This window comes from Sebastes fasciatus, chromosome 4, assembly GCF_043250625.1.
Source record: "Sebastes fasciatus isolate fSebFas1 chromosome 4, fSebFas1.pri, whole genome shotgun sequence".
Lineage (NCBI taxonomy): Eukaryota > Metazoa > Chordata > Actinopteri > Perciformes > Sebastidae > Sebastes > Sebastes fasciatus.
Window position 1 is genome coordinate 21,102,455 of NC_133798.1, and position 22,107 is coordinate 21,124,561.

General features: G+C 42.3%; 1 protein-coding gene and 1 long non-coding RNA gene across 6 annotated transcripts in view; one reads left to right on the plus strand and one right to left on the minus strand.

The window, feature by feature from the left end:
- The window catches only part of LOC141766169 (uncharacterized), a 29,135-nt gene extending 23,470 nt beyond the window's left edge, over positions 1 to 5,665 (minus strand). Inside the window, exon 1 of the long non-coding RNA XR_012593582.1 lies at positions 5,260 to 5,665. This is a non-coding gene — a long non-coding RNA (uncharacterized LOC141766169). The remainder of the gene's footprint in view (positions 1 to 5,259) is intronic.
- syt7a (synaptotagmin VIIa) overlaps positions 3,989 to 22,107 on the plus strand; it is a 90,575-nt gene continuing 72,456 nt past the window's right edge. For 2 of the 5 annotated variants that reach the window (XR_012593579.1, XM_074632760.1), the window contains exon 1: positions 3,990 to 4,255. Coding sequence is in view for 4 of the 5 variants with exons in the window: in XM_074632760.1 (XP_074488861.1) it covers positions 4,222 to 4,255 (34 nt within the window). In the remaining variant the exon portion in view is untranslated. Of the gene's footprint in view, positions 4,256 to 5,831; positions 6,402 to 22,107 lie in introns of those variants that run through there. The other 3 variants (XM_074632762.1, XM_074632765.1, XM_074632761.1) reach the window with 3 other exon arrangements.

The following is a 22,107-nucleotide window of genomic DNA, read 5'->3' on the forward strand; positions in this document are numbered from 1 at the left end:
TGCACCGATCTCACTCTCTCTCATTCCCAGTCATGCTATAGTTCCTATCTCTTGCAGCTGTGTTATGTGCACTGATGTGCCTCTGTGATCTGTGTGGTTTCACCTGATAAACAAGGTGTATGTTTATAAATTGCATGATAAGAATGTGGAAATGTGCTTTTTTGTGGATTTTTCACCGGATGTTTGAGGTTTTTATAAATCCCACATTATTCCTGTACGTTTCAGCAGAACTGATGTTATGACAGGGGGTTATTCATTGCTAATCCCCTTCTGTTTGCTACGTATTCAACATTACTGTTTATAGCATTAGTTTCCTGAATGCTATTTTGCAGCATAATTAAATCTTAGCACCTTCATATAACCCTGCGCACACACACACACACACACACACACACACACACACACACACACACACACACACACACACACACACACACACACACACACACACACACACACACACACACACACTGCTGTCTCTCCATATGTCTGCGTCTTTGTATCCAGGTCTTATTTCAGCCAGAGTCAGATTTCATATTGGATTTTGTGCCTCTTTGAGAGACTCCTTTCATCAGACTATCTACTCCAGTGTTTACACTCACCAGAGATTAGCCAAAGGCTCAGTTTACCACAACGACGAGACTTTGAAATATAGAAATGAGCACCAGCCACTGTTCTTGTGCTCATTCGGATCCCTTTCATGTGTCATGACTTGAGCCTCCACCGCAAACTATTATTAGTTTGCTTTCTAGCAAAGAGGAGGAGAGAGAAGGTGGAGGAAAAGGTAGTCTGAGAGGAATGATGGAGGGAAGGAGGGAAACCAAGAAGTGGAGACAGTAAAAGGCCGTCGATAGAAGGAGCAGAGAGCCGGAGGAAGGGAGGGATGGTGTTGATGTGTATATAGGTCACTAAATCAATGGGAATCAGGTTTTTGAAGGGGAGAGAAGGGGGTATTTATAGAAACCAGTGGAGACAGATGCATCAGTGACAGGCACAATGATGCTGGGAGCTCAGGAGGGGGAAAATCTGGGAATAGACTGTGGTCAAATTAGTCTGCAGAGAATTCTCCTAACAAATGGCAAAAGATTCTCAGTAGTGAACAAATAGCACGGAGCGCAGCGCAAAACAAAACACAATCAAATGGAAATCACTGCAGAAGGCTTTGAGCAAATGACCTTCCCAGCTCTATTGACAAAACACAGTTAGATGTGGTATTATTGCTCACCGCATTTGCATCTACAGTACGGCTCAGCTCATATCCTTTTGAATTGTAATCTGTGATATCAGAGAGCCACATGATTGAATGGAATATTAGCTTTGTATTTTGCAGGCTTGTAAAGAGAAACCTGCATATTTATTACTCAGAGAGTCACTGAAAGAGGCTGTGAAGTACAATAAAAACATTACAGACCGCACTGTAAAGATTTCAGGTCAGAGGTCATTGGTTGATGAGCATGCACTGTAATCATTTTAATATCATAGATTAATTACACAATTTATAATTAAACCAGGCAAAGTGGTGATGCTGGCCTTTTGCTGTAGTTGTAATAACTGTCATGGTTTATCCCATTTATTTTATAATGTCCCATGTCTCCGTCTGCCAGCTTCATATAACGAAGTAAGAAGTCCCATCACAAATTGGAAATGTGCTCTGAGAACAAGAAGGAAGAGTAATTGAAGAAATTGTTTTAAATTGCCTCCAGACTGGATGTTTCTAGGACTAAGTCAAGGTCACGGACAAATTGTTCCTTCACCACAGTGCTGCCGTACGTGTGATGTAAGACAGCCTGAATACTGAGCGTTAAAATAATCTACATCCCATTTGTGGAACGTATTTGCAGAGCAGCCACATCGCCTTGCATCCAAAACTGGCAGAGGATGCAGACAGTTACTCCTCGAGAGCTGCTAATCTCTGTCCCCGTGCCTAATAATGCGGTCAATGGGTTCACACAGGACGGCGTTGTGCATACAGGACCATCTGACCATCATTTGTATATAAGGGATGAGGATATGGATATATATGCAGCAGGTGGGGCATGGTGGAAGTGACAGGACCAGATGGGTTTGTCGGTTCCTCTCCTTATATCACTGACACACGATGGTGTTGCTTTAATGACTAATTTGTCATCGTGGTTTAAGAGATATAATAGTGGAAAGTAACTCAATACATATACTCAAGTTCTGAGGTATTTGCATTTGCATTTTTGCCTCTTTTCAATATTGCATGTTTTTCTCCACAACCTATTTGACAGCTATAGTTATACTTTTAGGGCTGCAACTAACGATTATAATCATTCTGGATTAATCTGTGGATTATTTTTTCAATTGATTGATTCATTGATTAGTTTACACATTGTCACACAAAAGTCAATCGTAACTTCTCAGAACCCAAGGAGACATCTTCAAATGTATTGTTTTACCTGACGAACACGATCATTTTATAATTAAATAAACAACAAATCCTCACATAGGAGAAACTATACTAGTTAACTTTAGGCATTCTTCCCTTATAAATGACTAATCAATTATCACAATAGCTGGCAATTAATTACAATTACTGTATACAAGACAGCTAAAATTAGCTCTACATTGACCAGGTACAGCATTAAAGAGGACCTATTATGCTTATTTTCAGGTTCATACTTGTAGTTTGGGTTTCTACTAGAACATGTTTACCCCCCCCCCCCTCTCCTGACCTCAAGATATGTGAATGAGAATGGATTCAATGGGTACCCACGAGACATTTACAGACATGTCCACTTTATGATAATCACATGCAGTTTGGGGCAAGTCATAGTCAAGTCAGCACGCTGACACACTGACAGCTGTTGTTGCCTGTTGGGCTTCAGTTTGCCATGTTATGATTTGAGCATATTTTGTATGCTAAATGCAGTAGCATATTTGCCCACTCCCATGTTGATAAGAGCATTAAATAATTGACAAAAAAAATACTTTAAGGTACATTTTGAACAAATAAAGAATGTGGTTAATTTGTGATTAACCGTGATTAAACCTGCAGCAGGCAGGATATTTTTGGCATCATTGGGCAAAAAATCCCATAATAACCTTTTCAGCATATTGTAATTCAAGTGTTCTGAGAGAAAACTAGACTTCTGCACCTCCTCATGGCTCTGTTTTCAGGCTTTAAAAAAATCTAGCCGTGACGGAAGACTTTGGCCAATCACAGGTCATGTCAGAGAGAGAGAGCGTTCCTATTGGCTGTGCTCCAGCTGGTGGGCGGTGCTTGGTATTTCCTCAACTGATCTCAACATTGGCTGCCAGGTCACAAACTTTCTCATTTTACAGCTAAATAGTTCACTAAAATATGTTTCTGAAAACATTTCAGGTGAAAAAATAAGCATTACAGTAAAAGAAAATTGATTCATATTTGATCAGCGCTGCCTAGTTTGACTGTTTGATCGGAGTTTGTGAGTGATTGACAGCTGCTCGGAGAGGGCAGACTCCAGCTCGGCTCTAATTGGTTGTTTTCTGTGAAATCTTGCAGATGCCTCTAGGAGCCCCGGAAGACACCGGAGGGCACACGATATGAATAATTGCGATTCAATATTTGAATCAATTGACAGCCCCTAATAATAATAATATAACATTCTGCATGATGATTTATGTTTTTACGTATAAGTATCATTTTCAATGCAGGACTTTTGCTTGTAATTGAGTACTTTGTGGATACTTTTGCTACTTCTTCCACCACTAATGAGATTCCCAATTAAGCCATGCAACTCGGGTGCAAGCCTTGTTATAAATCCCCTGGGTGGGCTATATAACTGCGCTCCTCATTACACGCACAGCCAATATATTATAATTTTAAAAATGACATATGGATGCACAGACATGAATCAAGATTCACACGTGGCAGCAGAGGAAGCAGCTGCAAAAAAAAGTCACTTTTTTTATATATTGTCCTTTGAGCCACAGTGAACCGGTGGTTATTATAGAGATAGAGGGAGAGAGAGAGAGAGAGAGAGAGAGGAGAGAGAGGAGAGGGAGGGAGATAGTGAGAGTCTCAAACTGGTTAGCCCACCTATCCGCTAGGAGGAGAGGAGAGGCTGTTGAGGAGCAACAAAACAATAAACAGCTACTACTACAAACCACATCGGCGGAGTTCACCATACACACGCCAGAGAGGAGTAACCAACACATCATTGAGAGACAACGCCATCGCTTTCTTTTCTTTTTTTGCCTCGGAGTGAATTAACAGCCATGTATCTGAACAGGGAAGAGGACAATAGCAAAGGTAAGATCCTGTCAAGAAATGTGTGTGCCACTCTGTGCGAGGAAGCATCCTGACAGTTTCAAGGTGTTTCATTTCTGTTTCCCTCTGAGGTGACATGAAGAGGTGGAGGATGTATATATACTAGTCACACACCACGTTTTAAAAAAAAACCTTTGACATGCAAAGGACCGGTTAGTGAAAAAAGTGTGGGCTGTCATTATGTAATAGCAGTGCAGTTAATTGCCTCCTAGGAGGATGTTTTTTATCATTAGCCCAAAAAAAATCCTGCATTTATTCCAATGCACCGATTAACCTGTTGTATAGCCACTTTATCTTATATATGGATCATTTTGCCGGTGTGCATTGCAATGTTTGGGACATTAAGGAGCAACATAACACAAGGTCAAAGCCTCTATAGCTACTAACCCAAGTGTGTATAGGTTATTTATGGTGCTCCACACAGCTTAACGTGGAGATAACCGTGCAGCCAGCAGCAGAGAGAGAGAGAGAGAGAGGGGGTAAGGAGGGTACAAAGGAGGCATATTTGAGTAATCTCTCCCACGTGTTTTTGAGGCGTGATTTCTTCTCTCATCGGCTGCCCAGAAACACACTCGACTCGTGTCCCCCTGCTGTTACCATGAAGCATTTAAATAACTCTCTAGGGGCTGAGAGGTAATGCTAATTACCACCTAAATCTTCAGGTTATACGAGAATAACACCTGCTGCTACCGAGGACCGAGGAGGAGGAGGAGGAGAGGATGGAGAGGAAGAGAGAAGGGGGGTGTAAAAGAGCAAAAGGCAGAGTGGGAGGAGCCGTTTTTGTTCATTTCCCTGTGATGTGAGATAATGTGATCTCATCTCACCACCACACACATGGACAACAACATGATACTGTACCGGGGATGTGTGTGCGAGCAGCAGCAACAGCATCCGTGGGGAGGAGGAGGAGAACATGTGTTGACAGAAATACAAATGTAGAAGCTGCAATCATGACTTCCTGTAAAGGATAACGTATAGCTACTTACCTCCAGAAAAGTTCTTTAAATCCATTTTTTTGGTCCTATTCTGTAAGAAAACTCAGTAAGGTCACTTTAAACTGACCTCCACAGTAGTCCTAATACAAAAAATAAGTAAATAGTTAGCTTTCCTCCTAGCTGACATTAGGCTATTTAGCTCTACTGTGGCTACAGATGACCTTGTTGGTCGCCTTGGTAACCGCCTTGGTAACCGTTATTAGCAACGGTTGCTAGTTGTCACTAGCTAGCAGCCTAGCCTAGCTAATTCATTTGTTTGGCTACTGGTGCCTTCAAATGAAACTTGAACAACTTAAATCCATTTTTGTCCTATTCTGTAAGAAAACTCAGTAAGGTCACTTTAAACTGACCTCCACAGAAGTCCTAATACAAACATTAAGTGAATAGTTAGCCTTCCTCCTAGCTAACATGAGGCTAATTATCTCTACTGTGGCTACAGATGACCTTGTTGGTCGCCTTGGTAACCGCCTTGGTAACCGAACGGTTGCAAGTTGTCGCTAGCTAGCAGCCTAGCCTAGCTAGTTCATTTGCTTGGCTACTGGGTCAGTGTATCTTTTGGTCATTTGATTTTCCTTTCACGAACGGATATTAAAGAACAAAAAATTAGTAGTTATTTGATTTTTGTTTTACAAAAAATAATATGGAAATACAAGACGTTTTTCTTTATTGGGGTCAAAAAGGGGATGAACTAAACTTAAAAAACGGGTTGATTTAATTTTTTTTATTTCTAAAAACAAAAAATTAAATAAAAGAAGAAGAGACGCAAAAAACTCCCCGTTTTTTTTCATCTTCTGCGACCGGAAGTTGCCATTTACAAAGTAAGACCTCGTATGAGGACGGTGCTGTGTATGAGAGAGAAAGAGAAGCACGGTGCTGCTGTGTAACTGAAGGTGATGAACATGGATCAGTACGTAGTTTTTTTAAACATTAATAGAGTGTGTCTTAGGGAAGAAGACGTGTCTTTTTTATCTGAATTTTTTTAGTTGTCACCCTTTTGAAAATCATACTGACACTAATTTAAACTTAATTAATTTTCTGTGCAAGTAATTAATTAGCGTTAGCTAGCCGTGTTCCAGTTTTTTTACCTGGAAGTGTTGACAGGATGTTGCTGAGTCCATTCACAGCTGAGGGAGGTGAGTTAACATCAGAATTACCAGATGATTGTTTGCCTTGAATTTTGGTAACGTTACAGACATTCATGTTCCCCAGACAATGAAGTGTAATATGTGTTGATATCTTAAATAATATGGTAGAACAGGTTGACATTTTTCAGCCTTAGCTGTCCTTTACGTTTACTGCTAAGTAGCAAATGCTAGCATGCTAACACACTAAACTCATGACATTACCATCAGCCTTAGCTGTCCTTTACGTTTACTGCTGAGTAGCAAATGCTAGCATGCTAAAACATTAAACTAAGATGGTAAACAGTACTTGCTAAACATAAGCTTGCTAGCATTGTCATTGTGCGCATGTTAGCATCAAGCCCCCAGGAAGTGCGCCGGTTGTCGATCCAGACTTTCATAGTTGCCAAACGGCGGTACTGCAACTTCCGTGTCAGTCACGTGATGCATTGGGCCCAAAAATACTTTTTTCTCATAGACTTACATTGGGTAAGAGACGTCTGTATCTCAGCGGATCATTTTTTTTTAGGTGAATCAACTTCCCAGTACAAACACCTAAATAGCCCTTTTTTAAAAAAATATGTTTTTTAAGTTGTAAAATGCACTAATAGCCAAAACCAGAGTTATTTCCCTTCCTCCGTTCATGTGAATGAGACCTAGACCGAGGCTGGAGCGCAAGCCCTGACGACGGTGTGACGTTGGGACCCCGTGACCGAGCCATGTGACTAAGCGGATGCTACTGCGCATGTTCCATGTGCCCAAGATCCGGGTACTTTTCCAGACGGAAGTCGAGCCATTTGGGCTTCATGCGCCACTGAGCAACTTTCATAGGAATGAACGGGGCCCCGCCTCCAACGCTGTATCCAGTTCTCTTAATACATCCATGGTTAGCATGCCGACATTAGCATTTAGCTCAAAGCACCATTGTGTCTAAGTACGCCCTCACAGAGCTGCTAGCACGGCTAGCTCTTTTCTTGTTGAAGGTCAAAGAGGGATGCAAAGGGAAATGTTTGGAGCATATGAGACTGTATAGTGTATGGGACTTCACGGTCCAGGAGGTCATGTTTGTTGGTAGCAGGTGTTAGGTGGGGTAGGAGAATCAGGAGTGATCATTAGTGTGAGGTGCTGAAGTAATTAAGGCAAGATGTTACAGAGTGAATGTACCTGAAACCTGTTGTTAGACTTGGTGGTTATTCGGCAGGCTAAGATAAAAGGCTCTTTCCAGGGATTATTGGACTGCAAGTCTTGTAGTAAAGTTATGGGTAGGCTGACTACTAATGTGTTGGGGCTCCTCTTTTAAATAAGGAGATCAATCCTTGATTGGCACGCGCCTTAGATTGATTTATGTGGGTGGGTGTTCCTTTCTGGCGGGTGTTTCCCTCGCCGCACTGCTGTGGCCTTTAAATTCACACCGCGTTTCAAGGTGGAGTGGCAGGGAGATGGAGAAAGGTCTACCAGGGATATATCGATTATGGCCTCAGAGGCTTAAAGGGGGGTGAGGACAAACAGGTTGATCATATGTGAGCCTGACAATCACACAAACCGCCGGCAACTGTCAAATAAACATCTCAAATAAGGCTGGATGTGGTCTCCGATCAATACTGAACTTAAAAAAAAGTAAATTGTAGAAAGGGGTGAATGCTGGGGATGAGTTGCACCCTACTATCGTCTCTTCAGTCTGACGGCTAAATGGCTCGTTATTTATACCCACTGGAAAACGTTCAACAACTATTTAGACTACTTAATGATGTTGAAAATGCAGCAGTGTGGGCTCCTGCAGGGTTTGATTGTAGGCCATTAACAGATGGGGATGTTCAGACCATCCAGCCCACATACAGCCAATTTTTCTTTGTTGAAAATAATATTTATAAAAAAATATTCTTTAATGGGGCGGTCAGTTTAAGAATACATTTAGGTTATGTGTCAGCAGGTGAATTTGATTTGAAGCTTTTGCAAAGTTAAAAATAACAAACAAATTCCTGTTTGTGATGGGTGTGGCAGTCATCATTTTGCCTTTGGCAAAAAGAGGAATTTACGGTTTGAAACTCTTCAGAGAATAGACATTATAAACAGTATGTCAGAGTACAGAAACACTAAAGATGTAGAACCAGTGACTATTCAAACACAACAATTAAACGCCTGTGCAGCAGTAAACAGCTTAGTCTAAGATGTTGGATGTTAATAGAGTTTAGGTTTGGTATACATCTTTGTTAGCTGAAAGTAATGATTATTTTCATCATCAATTAATCTGCCAACAATATTCTCCATCAATTCATTGATAGTTTATTCTCTAAAATGCTAGAAAAATAGTAAAATATTTAAATTGCTAGAGCCCAAGGTGACATGTTTAAATTTCTTTTTTTGTCCGACCAAGCGTCCAAAACCCAAAGATATTCAGTCTACTGTCATATTGGACAATGAAAAACAGCAAATTGGCACATTAAAGAAGCACCCGATTTGACTGTTATCAGGCCATTAAATAGGTGTTATCGGTCGCTATAAGCACCATAGATGTGGGTCATTAGGGGCCTACTACACCTACTACTTTGTAAAAGTGAAAGTGAAACTTAAAAGCAACATGTAAGACAGAATGAAACATAACGTTTTGAACACAAACAAAAAAGCTTCTTTAGATTTAGGCAGCAAAACTACAACTTCTTTAGGTTTAGGCAAAAAAACAACAACAGTTAGGTTTAGGCAACAAAACTGCAACTTCATTAGATTTAGGCAACAAAACCTAAAGAACCCTTTGTTTTGTTCCTATCCATTGTCCCCGACCTCCTCCCCATATGGAGTTTCTATACTACAGCACCTGGCTTCTGCTTCTGCTTCTGTCATAATTACTACGGTCACTAGAGGTCGCTGTTGTGTTCTTTTATACCTTCTTTTGGTGATCTACCATGTGACTAATGATAAAACCTACTGGTGGGTGTAGTAGGCCCCTATTGACCCACATCTATGGGGCTTATAGCGCCTGATAACACCTATTTAATAACAGTCTAAAGTGAAAGTGACTGAAACGATTAATCAGCTATCAAAATAGTTGCTGATTAATTTTCTGTTGATCAATAAATTGTGTCATCTCTACATGTTTGTACCTAGATTACAATCTTAAGTCACTTTTTAAAGAAAGATTTCCTGACATAAATACCTACTGTATCTTAATTAATGATAATTATGCTAACTGACCACATTTTTATTTTCTCAGTGAATTAGTTATTGGGTTTGTATGAGGCTTTACACATGATAGTGTGTGTTTCTCTTTTTTAACCGTCACCAGCAAGTGTGAAAAATCTGTCAGGCAGGCGGCATCATCACCCCATGCACAAGTAGAAGATCGTTCCTACTTGTGAGATGTCTGTGCTACACACAGTCACTTCTATTCCCACTTCAGCAGGAATTTAAGCCAGAAACTGAAGCACATGAAACACGGTGCAGTTTTCAGCTTGTCAAACAGCAGGGGACCAATAAATGAAGAGCTTTCTAGCTCCATCTATTGATGACTGTTTTGATGAACTGACTGTAGTAGATTTGTTGGGGAAGGAGCTGATGCCTTTATTGATTCCTTTGACGGATAATGGTTCACGTACAGGTTAGGTTTGGGTAGACGTGTTGTGAGGGGGAACCTGTGGTTGACTGACTTCATGTGTTATGCATTTAATCACCCTGATCTGTATAACTGACAACAAGAGGTGGATCAGTATTTTTTTGTTTATGGCCTCTCATAGTGGAGCAATAACCCTTCTCAACATTTTCCCCTTTTGTCTTACTGCAAAATTCAATTCAGTCTAGTGCAGAATAGCATAATATGTCCAAAAATAATGAAGAAAACTGTGTAGAGCGTCACTTGTTCGCCTTGCAGCATAAATATTATCCTTCTGTGTGTCGACATTTTGTTATCTCCATCCTTTTTGTGGTGTCAAGTCTGGAGACGGAGTTTGTGCATCATTGACAAATCACAGTAAATTTATTTGATGTGTGGTCCTGTACTCGGACTGTCAGGCATCCCACACTATCTACCACTTGAATATGATATATAGTACAACGTCAGGTTCACTATTGATTAAGGTCGATGCTGGCCTTGAATTTGGGCTGGAGTCTAAAAACCCTCCGGCCAGGGGTAACCAATCTAACTGACGTGAGTTTGGCATGCCGAGCCTGCCCTGCACTGAGAGAGATTCTCAGGTACACCTTGTTTTTTTTGGCATCTTTGCAGATAAATCAGCAACCTTAAAAGGTTTGATATGATTAAAAGAGGAGGAATACCATGAATGTCAAAAAAATATAAACTTATAGAAAGTAAATTATGGAAATTTCCCTCTATTCTAAGACAGCCTGACCTAATTCTGACCTAATTGCTCCTTTTTTAGCCACACTACTGGCTCTAGAGACGGCAATATCGGTTGGTCCACTGCTTTGGACCAGACTGCATTATCTTAGCAACTATTGGATGTATTGCCATAGAATTTTGTGCAACCATTCATGGTCCCCAGAGGATGAATTGTAATAATTTCTGGTGATCCTATAACGTTTTAATCAAGTGCCATCATTAGGTCAAAATTGAATTTGTCCAATAATCTGATTTATAACCAGATACCTGCAAAACTAATGACATTCACATCAGCCTCAGCTGTACTTTGTGTTTATTGCTATTTAACAAATGTTAACACACACCCACTGTCAATGCTAACATGCTAATGTTTGGCAGGTATGATGTTTACCATGTTCACCATCTTGGTTTAGCATGTTAGCATTGACAGTTGGAGCATGTTATTGAATTATATTTGCATAATGTATTTATATTTTCTTTTGCTAACATTTGATATTTACACATCCAACAGCCACATTTAGCATTACAAAAATGTGTTAGCTGAGTTGTGTTGCTGACACAGAGAAAGATCTCAAACAAAGTTAATTTTCTCCTGATTCGTCTGTCTGAAAAATGCCAATTTTGTGTCACGATATTCAGAAGATATGTGGCTTGTGAAAAATGGGTCCAATATTTGCTTTGGTGACTATGGGGCGAAAGAATCAGTCATTAATCTGTGTTCACGTTCACTTCTCCCATTGGAGTTAATACACTCCAGACCTGCCGCCAGTCTCCTAAAGGGGCGGGGCAGTGGCGTAACCCGTGTGACACAGATACATGAAACTGGTCCCTTTTCAGTTGGTGGCTTATGACTTTGTTACTACCTTTCAAACGACTGTACATATGCTCTTATATAAAATGTTGTAGGTGTGGTTAGAGCTTAGTGCTAAATGGAAAAGCCTCCATTAAGCCCTTTGGGCTTTGGAAGGTGTTGGTATACTGGCTTGGTGGTGTACGGCAATTCTTGCTATGCATCAAAGGATTTTAACTGCTAAGGAAATGAAATGTGAAATGGAGGGAGTCTGTGGGGAGCCTTTAACATGGTGTGAAGTATAAGTGTCAGCATTAGACTGTGAGTCCCTAACCTCTTTGTTATTATTGCCCTGTAGAAATTGATGATGTCCCTCTACTTCATGGCTGTTTTACTAATGCGGGATGGGCAATTATTTGGGAAGATTGCTGTGGCAGTCTTGTAACATCCATGCCTCTTAGAGCAAAATGAATTAAAAAATAGCCGGATGCTGGGAGAAAAGGTATCGCCATGGGCTTACCAGCCACATTCAACAAGTCTGTATTTCTGTGATCAAACTTAAAAGGAAGATTACTGGAGATATTCATTCATGATGCCCTCTATTTTTTCTCCTAATATTGTTTAAAACATAAAGCCGCCGCGAGCTATTCTGTGGCCCTGTCAACTCGCTGTGTTGATATCGGAGTAGAGATAGATGAAAATGTCATATTTTACAGCGAAGCCGGAATTAAACGCAGTGGATTCAGCATCAGACTGGTGAACACAATTGCAGCGGAGACCTTTAGATACGTAAGGTACATAAATTGGAACAGGAATAATGGCGTAATTGTAGAGAGCGCTTAATCAGCCCGTTTGACATTTAATAGATCGCGCCGTCACTTGAGCTTAAGTTTATTCTAGCTCTGAATGGATAGTCAAACGGTTAACATCTCTGATTTATTATACAGATGTTATGTTGTGAACTAAGCCATTGGGAAAATCTCAAGGATCACTGGAGTCAGAGGAACAGGCTAAGATGGAAGGCAATTAGATGCTTTTGTAGTAACACCTGCAATGAAACGCGGATTTGGACCTGCTGTTTCACTGTTCCACTGAGAGAGCTCATCATCCTCCCCGGTGAAACAGGAAGCCGTATCAGCTGATTAGAGCAGAGCCTAATCACACTTTGAATCATCAAGCAAAGTGCGCCGCAAATAAATAAAATAGCATTTGTAAAGAATACAAGAAAAAAAAAATACTTTTTTTTAAGCAGAATGGTTGAAATACCACGCTTAAATAACATGAAGCCTTATCAAATGTAAATGTGTTATTTGACCTTACATTAAATTAAAGATGGAAGTCCTGTTTTTTAATATTAAATATTACAGCATAAGAAATAAGACTTGTTGATACAGTTATTCTCTCTCTCAGCTGACCGGTTTGCGGAGGAGGAGGACGAGGAGGTCTTTTACTTCTCTTCTCTCTGCCATGTTCTGTCCCTTTCTCCTCTGTGTCTCGGGGAGGAGGAGGAGGACGAGGAGGAAGAGGAGGAAAAAGGACAGCGCCGGTTAACATCAGCCGGTCGGGGGGAGAGTGATGGAAAGCAAGAGGTAGAGAGGCAGGCAAATAGAGTGGAGGCGAGCGTGAAAAGATGGAGAGAACAAGAGAGACAGAGGGAGAGGGAGAAGCAAAGAACAAGCCCTGGAGTGCTAGCCAGTCAAGGTCACACAGAGGAGAGGAGGCCCCGGCGTGTACATCTCTGTGTGTGTGTGTGTTAAGGGAAAAACAGCAGGGATGGGAGGCCTACATAGTAAAGTATGAAGGGTTGGTGACGGCGGATTGGTTTAGTCTGGGATTTTATGGGGGAGGGATGAAGAAAGGAAGCAAAGGAGGGAAAGAGAGAGATGAAAAGAGCTTGTAATATGGCTTCACAACACTCTTCAACTTAATAGTCTCTTCAATCCTCTATTTATGACAGGAATGGCTTAATACATTTGTAACTTTTAACATGGTTATCTGTGTGTACGTGCAGTGAACGTTTTCGTGCATGGTGCTGCGTAACCATCTTGTCCTGTCGGGTTGATCCATGTTCTCTTTGCACTCTCTTTCTCTCATTCTCCCTGTTGCCTTTTTTCCCCCTCGCCATGCACTCGATGACCCTCGCCGTCTCACTGCAGCTCCCAATTTCAGTGGGTACCACAATGCATTCTGTTAAGAGTAGAGCTGTCAATCGATTCAAATATTTAATCGCGATTAATCGCATGATTGTCCATAGTCAATCGCGATTAATTGCACATTTTTCATCTGTTCAAAATGTACCTTGAATGGAGATTTGTCAAGTATTTAATACTCTTATCAACATGGGAGTGGACAAATATGCTTGCTTTACTCAAATGTATGCATATATTTATTATTGGAAATCAATTAACAACACAAAACAATGACAAATATTGTCCAGAAACCCTCACAGGTACTGCATTTAGCATCAAAAATATGCTCAAATCATAACATGGCTCAACTGAAGCCCAACAGGCAACAACAGCTGTCAGTGTGTCAGTGTGCTGACGTGACTATGACTTGCCCCAAACTGCATGTGCTTATCATAATGTGGACATGTCTGTAAAGGGGAGACTCGTGGGTACCCATAGAACCCATTTTCATTCACATTTCTTGAGGTCAGAGGTCAAGGGACCAATTTGAAAAGCCATGACAGTTTTTCCTCGCCATGCATTAGTTTGAGGCGTTATTTAACCTTCTTTGCAACAAGCTAGTATGACATGGTTGGTACCAATGGATTCCTTAGGATTTTTAGTAAGCCTGCTACAACCTAAAAATTGCAAGTTGCGTTAATGCGTAAGAAAGAAATTAGTGGCTTTAAAACAAATTTGCGTTCAACTTTGACAGCTCTAGTTAAGAGTAAATGCAATAGCTCTGCAGTTACATCCTACCATCTTTCCTGTCCTCTGAAAGCAATGAGACAAGAGTAAGAAACCGTTAATCCCATCTAGAGAACTTGCTCCAGTTTTGATTAGCGATGGAGAAAAGGGGGGACTATTGCATAATGGATAGCCCAGTGCTTGTCATCTTAGGATCAAGTGTTTTGAGAGCGGGATTGTGGTTTGCTGAGAACATCCTTTATTCGGTTATCCTAGCGGGATGCAAGGAGTCACTTGGAAATGCGATCACTGCTGTCTCTTCAAACATATTAGCCCTGTTTGCATCTCACACCCAGGAGAGATTACGTGTGCGAGCAGTTGCCATAGCGTTTTGGAGCACCAAGGTGCTGATGTGAAAGATCTGAGGTGGCTCGGGTGCTCTGTGACATTATCTCTCCGGAGCAATGGTGTGTGGAGTCGTGATAACGTATGATGACTTTGTTTGCGGGTCAAGAGTTCACCCTGTGGTTGGCCCCCGGAGGGTCACTCCTAGCTCTTACTGTCATTGTTTCACATAGCCTTAATGTGTTCATGCTCCATTGATGTTATTTTATTTTACTTTTTAGAAAAATATCCTTTTTTCCTCTCCGTCATCCTATTCACCCATCACTAATCCTCACATTAAACCTCTAGTGGTCACACAATCCCATTCAGTTGAAGACTCCCAGCGAATTCTTGGCAAATTATCCTGTTGACAGACATCATTACCATTTCCAAAGAGTAATTAATCTTTCCACACCGTGATTTTACACAGATGAAGAGTAATAGCTTCTGTAATAATGGGCTCAAAGCATTTTGACAGCTATAGACTGTAATTGTACTCATCTCAAACAGACCCTGCGGAGCTGACCTGCAGTGTGTGGTACTGTACAAATGACCCTTAACTTCTGTATCATTATATTGGACAGCTGATTGAATAGAGACAGACAGGAAACTAGCGGATACTGAAACAGGGTATGACGTGCAATAAGGGTCCCCAGCTGGAATCAGACCAGGGGCTTTGCTGGTATATTGTATCTTCATAACCGGCGTCATCCATCCAAGGGCGTCTCGACCCTGGCTTTGATTGAAACAAAACTGCCCCACTTAAGCTACTCTTACAACAACTGGCTCTAGACAGGGCCATACACGTTTTTCGCGTCGGCCACCGTAGCTCTCCTACACACTTGGCACACAGGAGAGGCTTCAGTTGGTTGCAATCTCCTCACCTCACCGCTAGATACCGCCAGATCCTACACACTGGACCTTTAAGGGTCATTTGTACAGTACCACACACTGCAGGTCAGCTCTGCAGGGTCTTTTTGAGATGAGTACAATTACAGTTTATAGCTGTCAAAATGCTTTGAACCCATTATTACAGAAGCTATTACTCTTCATGAATGGACAGCTTCTGATCCCCCCACACCTCTCTGACATTGGATGAGACAGTTTCCAGTCTTAATGCTAAGATAACCGGCTGCTGGCTGAGTGGTATCATTCCTCTCATCTAACTCTCATTAAAGGTTTTCTAAACGATATTCAGAGCATTAATATAGCAGCAAAAAAACGATGTGCTATGTAAAGATATAGAGGAATAATGTCTACCTGAGCAGAGAATGAAGTCGCTCTCCCTCCATGTGTGTTGTAATCCGAGCTTCTCCTCTCTTTGTTGACAACACATTCTCACCCACAACGCACGGGGTACCCCTCTTGGGTTACTTTTGGACGGACTGGGGACGGTGTGTCAATATACGCTTGTGACATGCATCATGTCCTTTCAAAAGAAACTTCCGTTTTCACAGGAAGTTAGGTTTAGGCAACACAACCACTTAGTTAGGGTTAGGAAACGGTCGTGCTTGACGGAAACTTCACTGACTAGTGACTCAAGTGACTCACAGGACTGACGATAACGACTCCCGTGACTAATGACTGACGTGACAAAATAAGTCAACGTTACTTTTAGTTTCACACGGGACATGAACACAGGTCTCCTGGTTGAAAGTTTTGTGTCGGTTTGACCCATCCACCACCCCTCCTGCGGAGGGTTCCCCCCAATGGATGTATAGAGAGAACTGGATACAGCGTTGGAGGGGGGCCCGGTTTATTCCTATGAAAGTTGCTCAGTGATGCATGATGCCAAAATGGCTCGACTTCGCGCATCCATTGGGCTCATAGAGCAGGCGCAGTAACGTCTGTTCAGACACATGGCTCGGTCACGGGGTCACAGCCATCACGCTGTCGTCATGATTTGCTAACCCCGCCTCCCAGCCGTCGCTCCAGCCTCGGTCTGGGTCTCATTCACAAGGACTGAAGGAAGGGAGAGCCGTGCGCAGGCATTAGGAATGCTCCCAATCTCAATCTTTAGCACCTTTAAGAAAGCAAATTAGTGTATATCCCCAAAATTTGAACAATTCCTACAAAGCCAAGCAGTCAGTTAGTTAGTTCCAATTAAAAATATTTTAATAGTAAAAAATATGTGGTAAAAGAAGAAAGTTATACAGGAAAAGTGATCTTTGCACACCTGTGTTGAGACAGGTGCGTAGGAGAAAAATAGCTGCCACACACTGCCAACACTTTATTGTAAAAGTAATTTTTATTGAAAACACTTAAGTGTCAAAAAAGTGTTGGCAGTGTGCAGGAGCTGTTTTTTTGTGAAAAGGAAGACAGGTGAAAAACTGAAAAGCAGGTATTTTTTTAACAAAGTGAATGTTGTTGTTTTTTTTTTACAAAAGATGCATCACGCTGTTTGCTCCAGTACAGCATGTTCCACGAGTCTGTGTGTGTGTGTGCTCCAGCATTAATTTCTGTGTTTGTGTGTGTGTAGCCGCACTGTCTCTTGGTATTTAGCAAAAAAGTGTGTGATTTTTGTGTGAGCCACCCTGTATCTGGCAAGGTAGTCAGACTGACAGATTGGGCTGTGTGAGTGCCATCTCCACAGCTTGGCTGCCTGAGCGTTTCTCCCTCGTTCCTCCTTCCTCTCTCCTTCCTCCCTCTGTCTCATCTCCCTGTTACCTTGCTTCAGTGGTGACCAGCAGGGCAGGGGATATTTTCCCTTCATTTGCCTTATCAATCCAGCTGTATAGGTAGGCCCTCTCCCTGGATTAAGTCCACTCACTGTTCCATAACTGTAGCTACAATACCTGATAGATCAGCCGTCGAGGTCCGTCTCCCCTGCGCTCCAGCCGAGGAGGTAGCTTATGAACGTGTGAGGTTAAAACGCCAGAGATGGCAGCGAGCGCTCCGGGTGTGTCCTTGCATTACTCTCCTCCATTAGAGCTCTTCTCACTTTGTGGTCGCATCAGGACTAGTTAGAAAATACACAGATACTGTAGATGAAGAAGAAGGTGTTGTTCTGCAGGGGCTGGGGTCATGAAAAGCATTCAACAGAGTGATTGTGTGTGTGGGGAGAGTTCACACAAACTGTTCTCACACTTGTGCTTTTACTAGTATAGTGACAACAATAGAAAGATTTTCGGCTATAAGTATGTCTTCTTTTGCTCTTTCTTTGCTCCTGTGAAGACGGAAGTTTAATTTGAACAGACTGTAAGTATGTAACGAGCGGAAATTGACACGTGTTGCTCGACATCCGTAGGAAAACGTACGAAAAATTAGGAATAACTTTTCGTAAGATACCATACGAACTGTTATATGAGGATACGTTGAGGGAGCATGGAGGAGAGGAGGAGGAGCAGGAGGAGGAGCAGGCAGGACAGGGAGTAATGAGCCCAGACCGGAGGAACAGATGATGCGGTGGGAAAGCCTGACACAGACAAAAAGAAATTCACAGTCCCACATCTCTAAACCCAAATACGGATTCACGTGAATGATTAGGAAATGGAAAACCTGGGGAGGGGGCAGATTAGTGGGCTTGGGATTCATCAGCTGGAAGTTTAGCGAAAGAACAGTAATGCTTGCCCCATTCACAGTGTAACTGAGTACCTGTTGTGAGCACAAAAAGATCAAATTACTGATACCAACAGCTGGGAGACTCCTGTTTTTGTTCTCTCCTCCCTCTCCATCTCCAAAGAAAATGAGCTAGATTACTGTTTTCGTTGCTCCACTTGATTCCCCACCAGTCATCTAACTTTTTTTGCGATCGCAGACTTATCATACTATGTTTGCCTTGGCAGCGACGTGAATTGGTGCAGCTGGAAGAGCACAATGAATTGGATGCAAGCAATTGTGCATGCATGGGAGTGAGCTGAGAGAGCTCAGCCCCGGACTCAGTAGAGCTGAGACACACCAGATTGGGCTGGCTCGTCCAAGCAGCACATTTCTGATTGGTCTGGGCTACAGAGCTGAAATGTGCCTCTTGTGCCGCTGGTCCACAAATCTGACATGCTATAGAAATATCTCTCACTCTTTTTCTCTCTCACGCTAATGAACGGCTGCGCTTTTCTACATCCACAGATCATTTTTCATGTACGCAACATTCATTGATTAATGCCAACCGCCCTGAGACCCTGCTTAGTGATTAAGGCTCTCAGGCTCGGGAGGGGCCACTGATACCCTTAATGAGTCATAAAAGGCGGAAAATTATACACTCGAATAGTCTTGACATTGGGTGATATTTCAATATTTGGTCACTCTCTCTCAGAGTCTATTTGCCTACAGAGTTGGCGCACGCTCAAATGCCCTCAGACACGCATTTGCACAAGTAAACATCGAAATCTTGACTTTCCAGTCCCATGGCGTGTTCCATGCGCTCAGGATATTTGGGCACCGGCAGGATCCTGCTGCACAGCCCGAGAAAAGCAAACATGCAGGTCAAACAGAGAGCTCCCAGAATGCACTGTGATTCAGCTCACTCACCAGCAAAATAAGCATGCTGATTACATAATCAAAACAAGAAGCCCCGAATGCCAAAACCACTATAAAATAATTGTCATGTTATCATCCAGAGTGCTGACTCTATAGTGCATCCTGCGGTAATGCTCCTTCCTAGGTGGTAATGTTTGCGCGCTGCTATATGAGGCTGATTGTGCTAAATTATGTTGTCGTATATGCCATTATCCACTTAATAATGACAATGCATTGTTCGCCCCCCCTCCAGTGACGGTCAGCACACTCCTAACGAGATGATGGAGGTCTTCACTTGTTAATTGAGCTATCATAGAGAGGGATAATGCATGCATGGGACGTCATAGTATCTGCCTCTCACACCATCTTTCCCTGGGGTATATCTTTTCCTCCCTAGTCTCCGAGTCCATTGCCCTCTAAAACACACTGCTTAATTACAGAGCAACAGAGGGAGGAGGTGAGGACAAAGTGGGAGAAACGAGCAAAAGCCAGAAATACGCGAGAGGAAGCGTTAAGCGTGTAGCCAAAGGAGGTAAAATGGGCGCACCAGAGCAGCTGTGAGAAACTGATGCCGGATAGGGCGAATGTTCGTAATTAGGATTGTTTTAGAAGAAGCGTTCCTTAAAAATTACAGTTAATATTTGATGATGGCTGCACTCTGAGATCCCCCGCTGAACAGCCTCTGACTCTGAGGCAAACACACAATGACTGCACATCAGACATGGCTGAGGATTGACAGGCATGTGGCTCCCAGCTTCTTCCGACAGTCTCCCTCCTTCTTAAAGCGCCTGACAAACCTCATTAAGGAGCGTTTCACGCAGGCTCTATTGACATGAGACATACAGAGAAAGGGTCTTGTATTAAACATGAGTCGCCAAAGGTTATATGGCAGAGCCTATATGTGGATCCATGTGCTGTATAAGCCTTTGACCTCAACTGTAAACACAATGGCACATTTGATGTATGTGTGGTGTTTACGGATGGTCACTCGTGTTGTGTCACATGTTGGTGTGAAAAAATGACGGGTCTTACTTTAGTGATAGGGCTGGGACGATACAGCTATCTCCCGATTCGATACAATCATGATGCTTAGGTGCCGATTCAATATGTATTGCGATTTTTAAGTATTGCTTGTTAACACCTTATTTGGAAAATCGGACGTAGTCACACTTGTATACTTCCGCTAACTTCGCCAAGTTTCCTGGCAATGTGTGAAACCCAAAGTGGGACGGATACGGAACGGATATGACGTCATGTTAGTCAGACTACAACAATAAAAGCGGTAACTTCCGTCAACCTCCGACTCAAATGAAGCAAATATATTGATTCTGGCATTAAAAAAATCAATTTCAAAATTGTAAATTACTTATTTGATAACAGTGTGAATATTATCATTCAGTGCAGACAGATTTTGCACTCACCTCTGTGTCAGCCCAACTCCCAGAGCCACACTCACACCCTCTCCTCTGAAATATTAATATAATGTAACAGGCTATTTGTATTAAATATTTTATTCCGTGTCATATTTGCATCTCATAAACGGCCGGTCAGTATTACTTTAGATTACCGTTGAAATTTAAACACTTGCAGGGCTGGGGTAGAATGAGAATGAAGGAGCAGCGGTAGGTTGGGAGAGCAGGGGGAGTGTGGAGTGGGCGAGCTGGGAATCGCTTCGGGAAGTTCACTGAAAATCCTTCTTGTGTCCTTTTGGCTGCTCCATTTTCTTCTTCTTCTTCTCCTAAACACAGCGCTCTCAGCTCCGTCTCCCTCTGTTTATTGCCCACTGTTTGCAGCAGCACTTTATGTAATGTGCTCCAGACAGATTTGACAGGCTGGATTTGGACCATAAAATACCTCCTCTTAGAGTACGATCTAGCAAGAGATCACAAGCCCAGGTACGTGGAGTCTGGGAGGTTTTACAAGTGGAAAGAGGAGAGAAGCCATGCAGGATTTCTCACCATAAATGAAGTTTAATTCTAAATACATGGCTTTCATTTAAACTAGATTCTAGTAGAGCAACAATTCCTTGAAAGTGCATTATCTTTGAAGTGGACAGAACACAAAACCAAACATAAGCAATCGTTTCATGCTCTGGTTTTCAAAATAACCTCTTACAAGCTTTAATGTGTCTTGAGTGGTTATATTGGAGCGTATGACCATCTTGTAGCGCTGACCTCAGGTTATTACTGCGTGCAGTGATGGGGAAGGAAAATCCATGGCGTGCAGCCATTGTCATGCTGTTTCATTGGTCTGAGGCAGTGCTGTTGGGCGTTAAGTTGCTATGTTATGCACTCGATGCTCCACCTGTCGGATGCAATCTGATTAAGCCACTTGTTGAACTACATGCATAGTTTTCATTTAATTTCACAAGACACAGGAAACCTCTGTTGGTCTCGAGAAGCCGCAGCATTTATTTTAGTCACTTGATAATCTCAAAGCTAAACTAACTGTCTTTTGCTCCACTTGCTCACTTGTTTCTCACAACATCACACACATTCACTGCCGCTCTCCCACGTACACAAACCCTCTACACACTGGCTCCCCTATTCTCCAAATGACCTACGCTACTCTTACAACAACTGGCTCTAGAGAGGGCCATTCATGTTTTCACTTCAGCCACTGTAATTCTTCTACACGCTTGGCACACGCAATCTGCAACCTCACCGCTACATGCCGCCAGATGTTACACTCTGTACCTTTAAAGGAGCAGTGTGTAGGATCTGGTGATGTCTAGCGGTGAGGTTGCAGATTGTAGCCAACTGAAGCCTCTCCCGTGTGCCAAGCGTGTAGAAGAACTAAGGTAGCCAACGTGAAAACGTGATTGGCCCTCTCTAGAGCCAGTTGTTGTAAGAGTAGCGTAGGTCATTTGGAGCAGAGGTGGGAAGTGAGTGGTGAAGCAAGAGA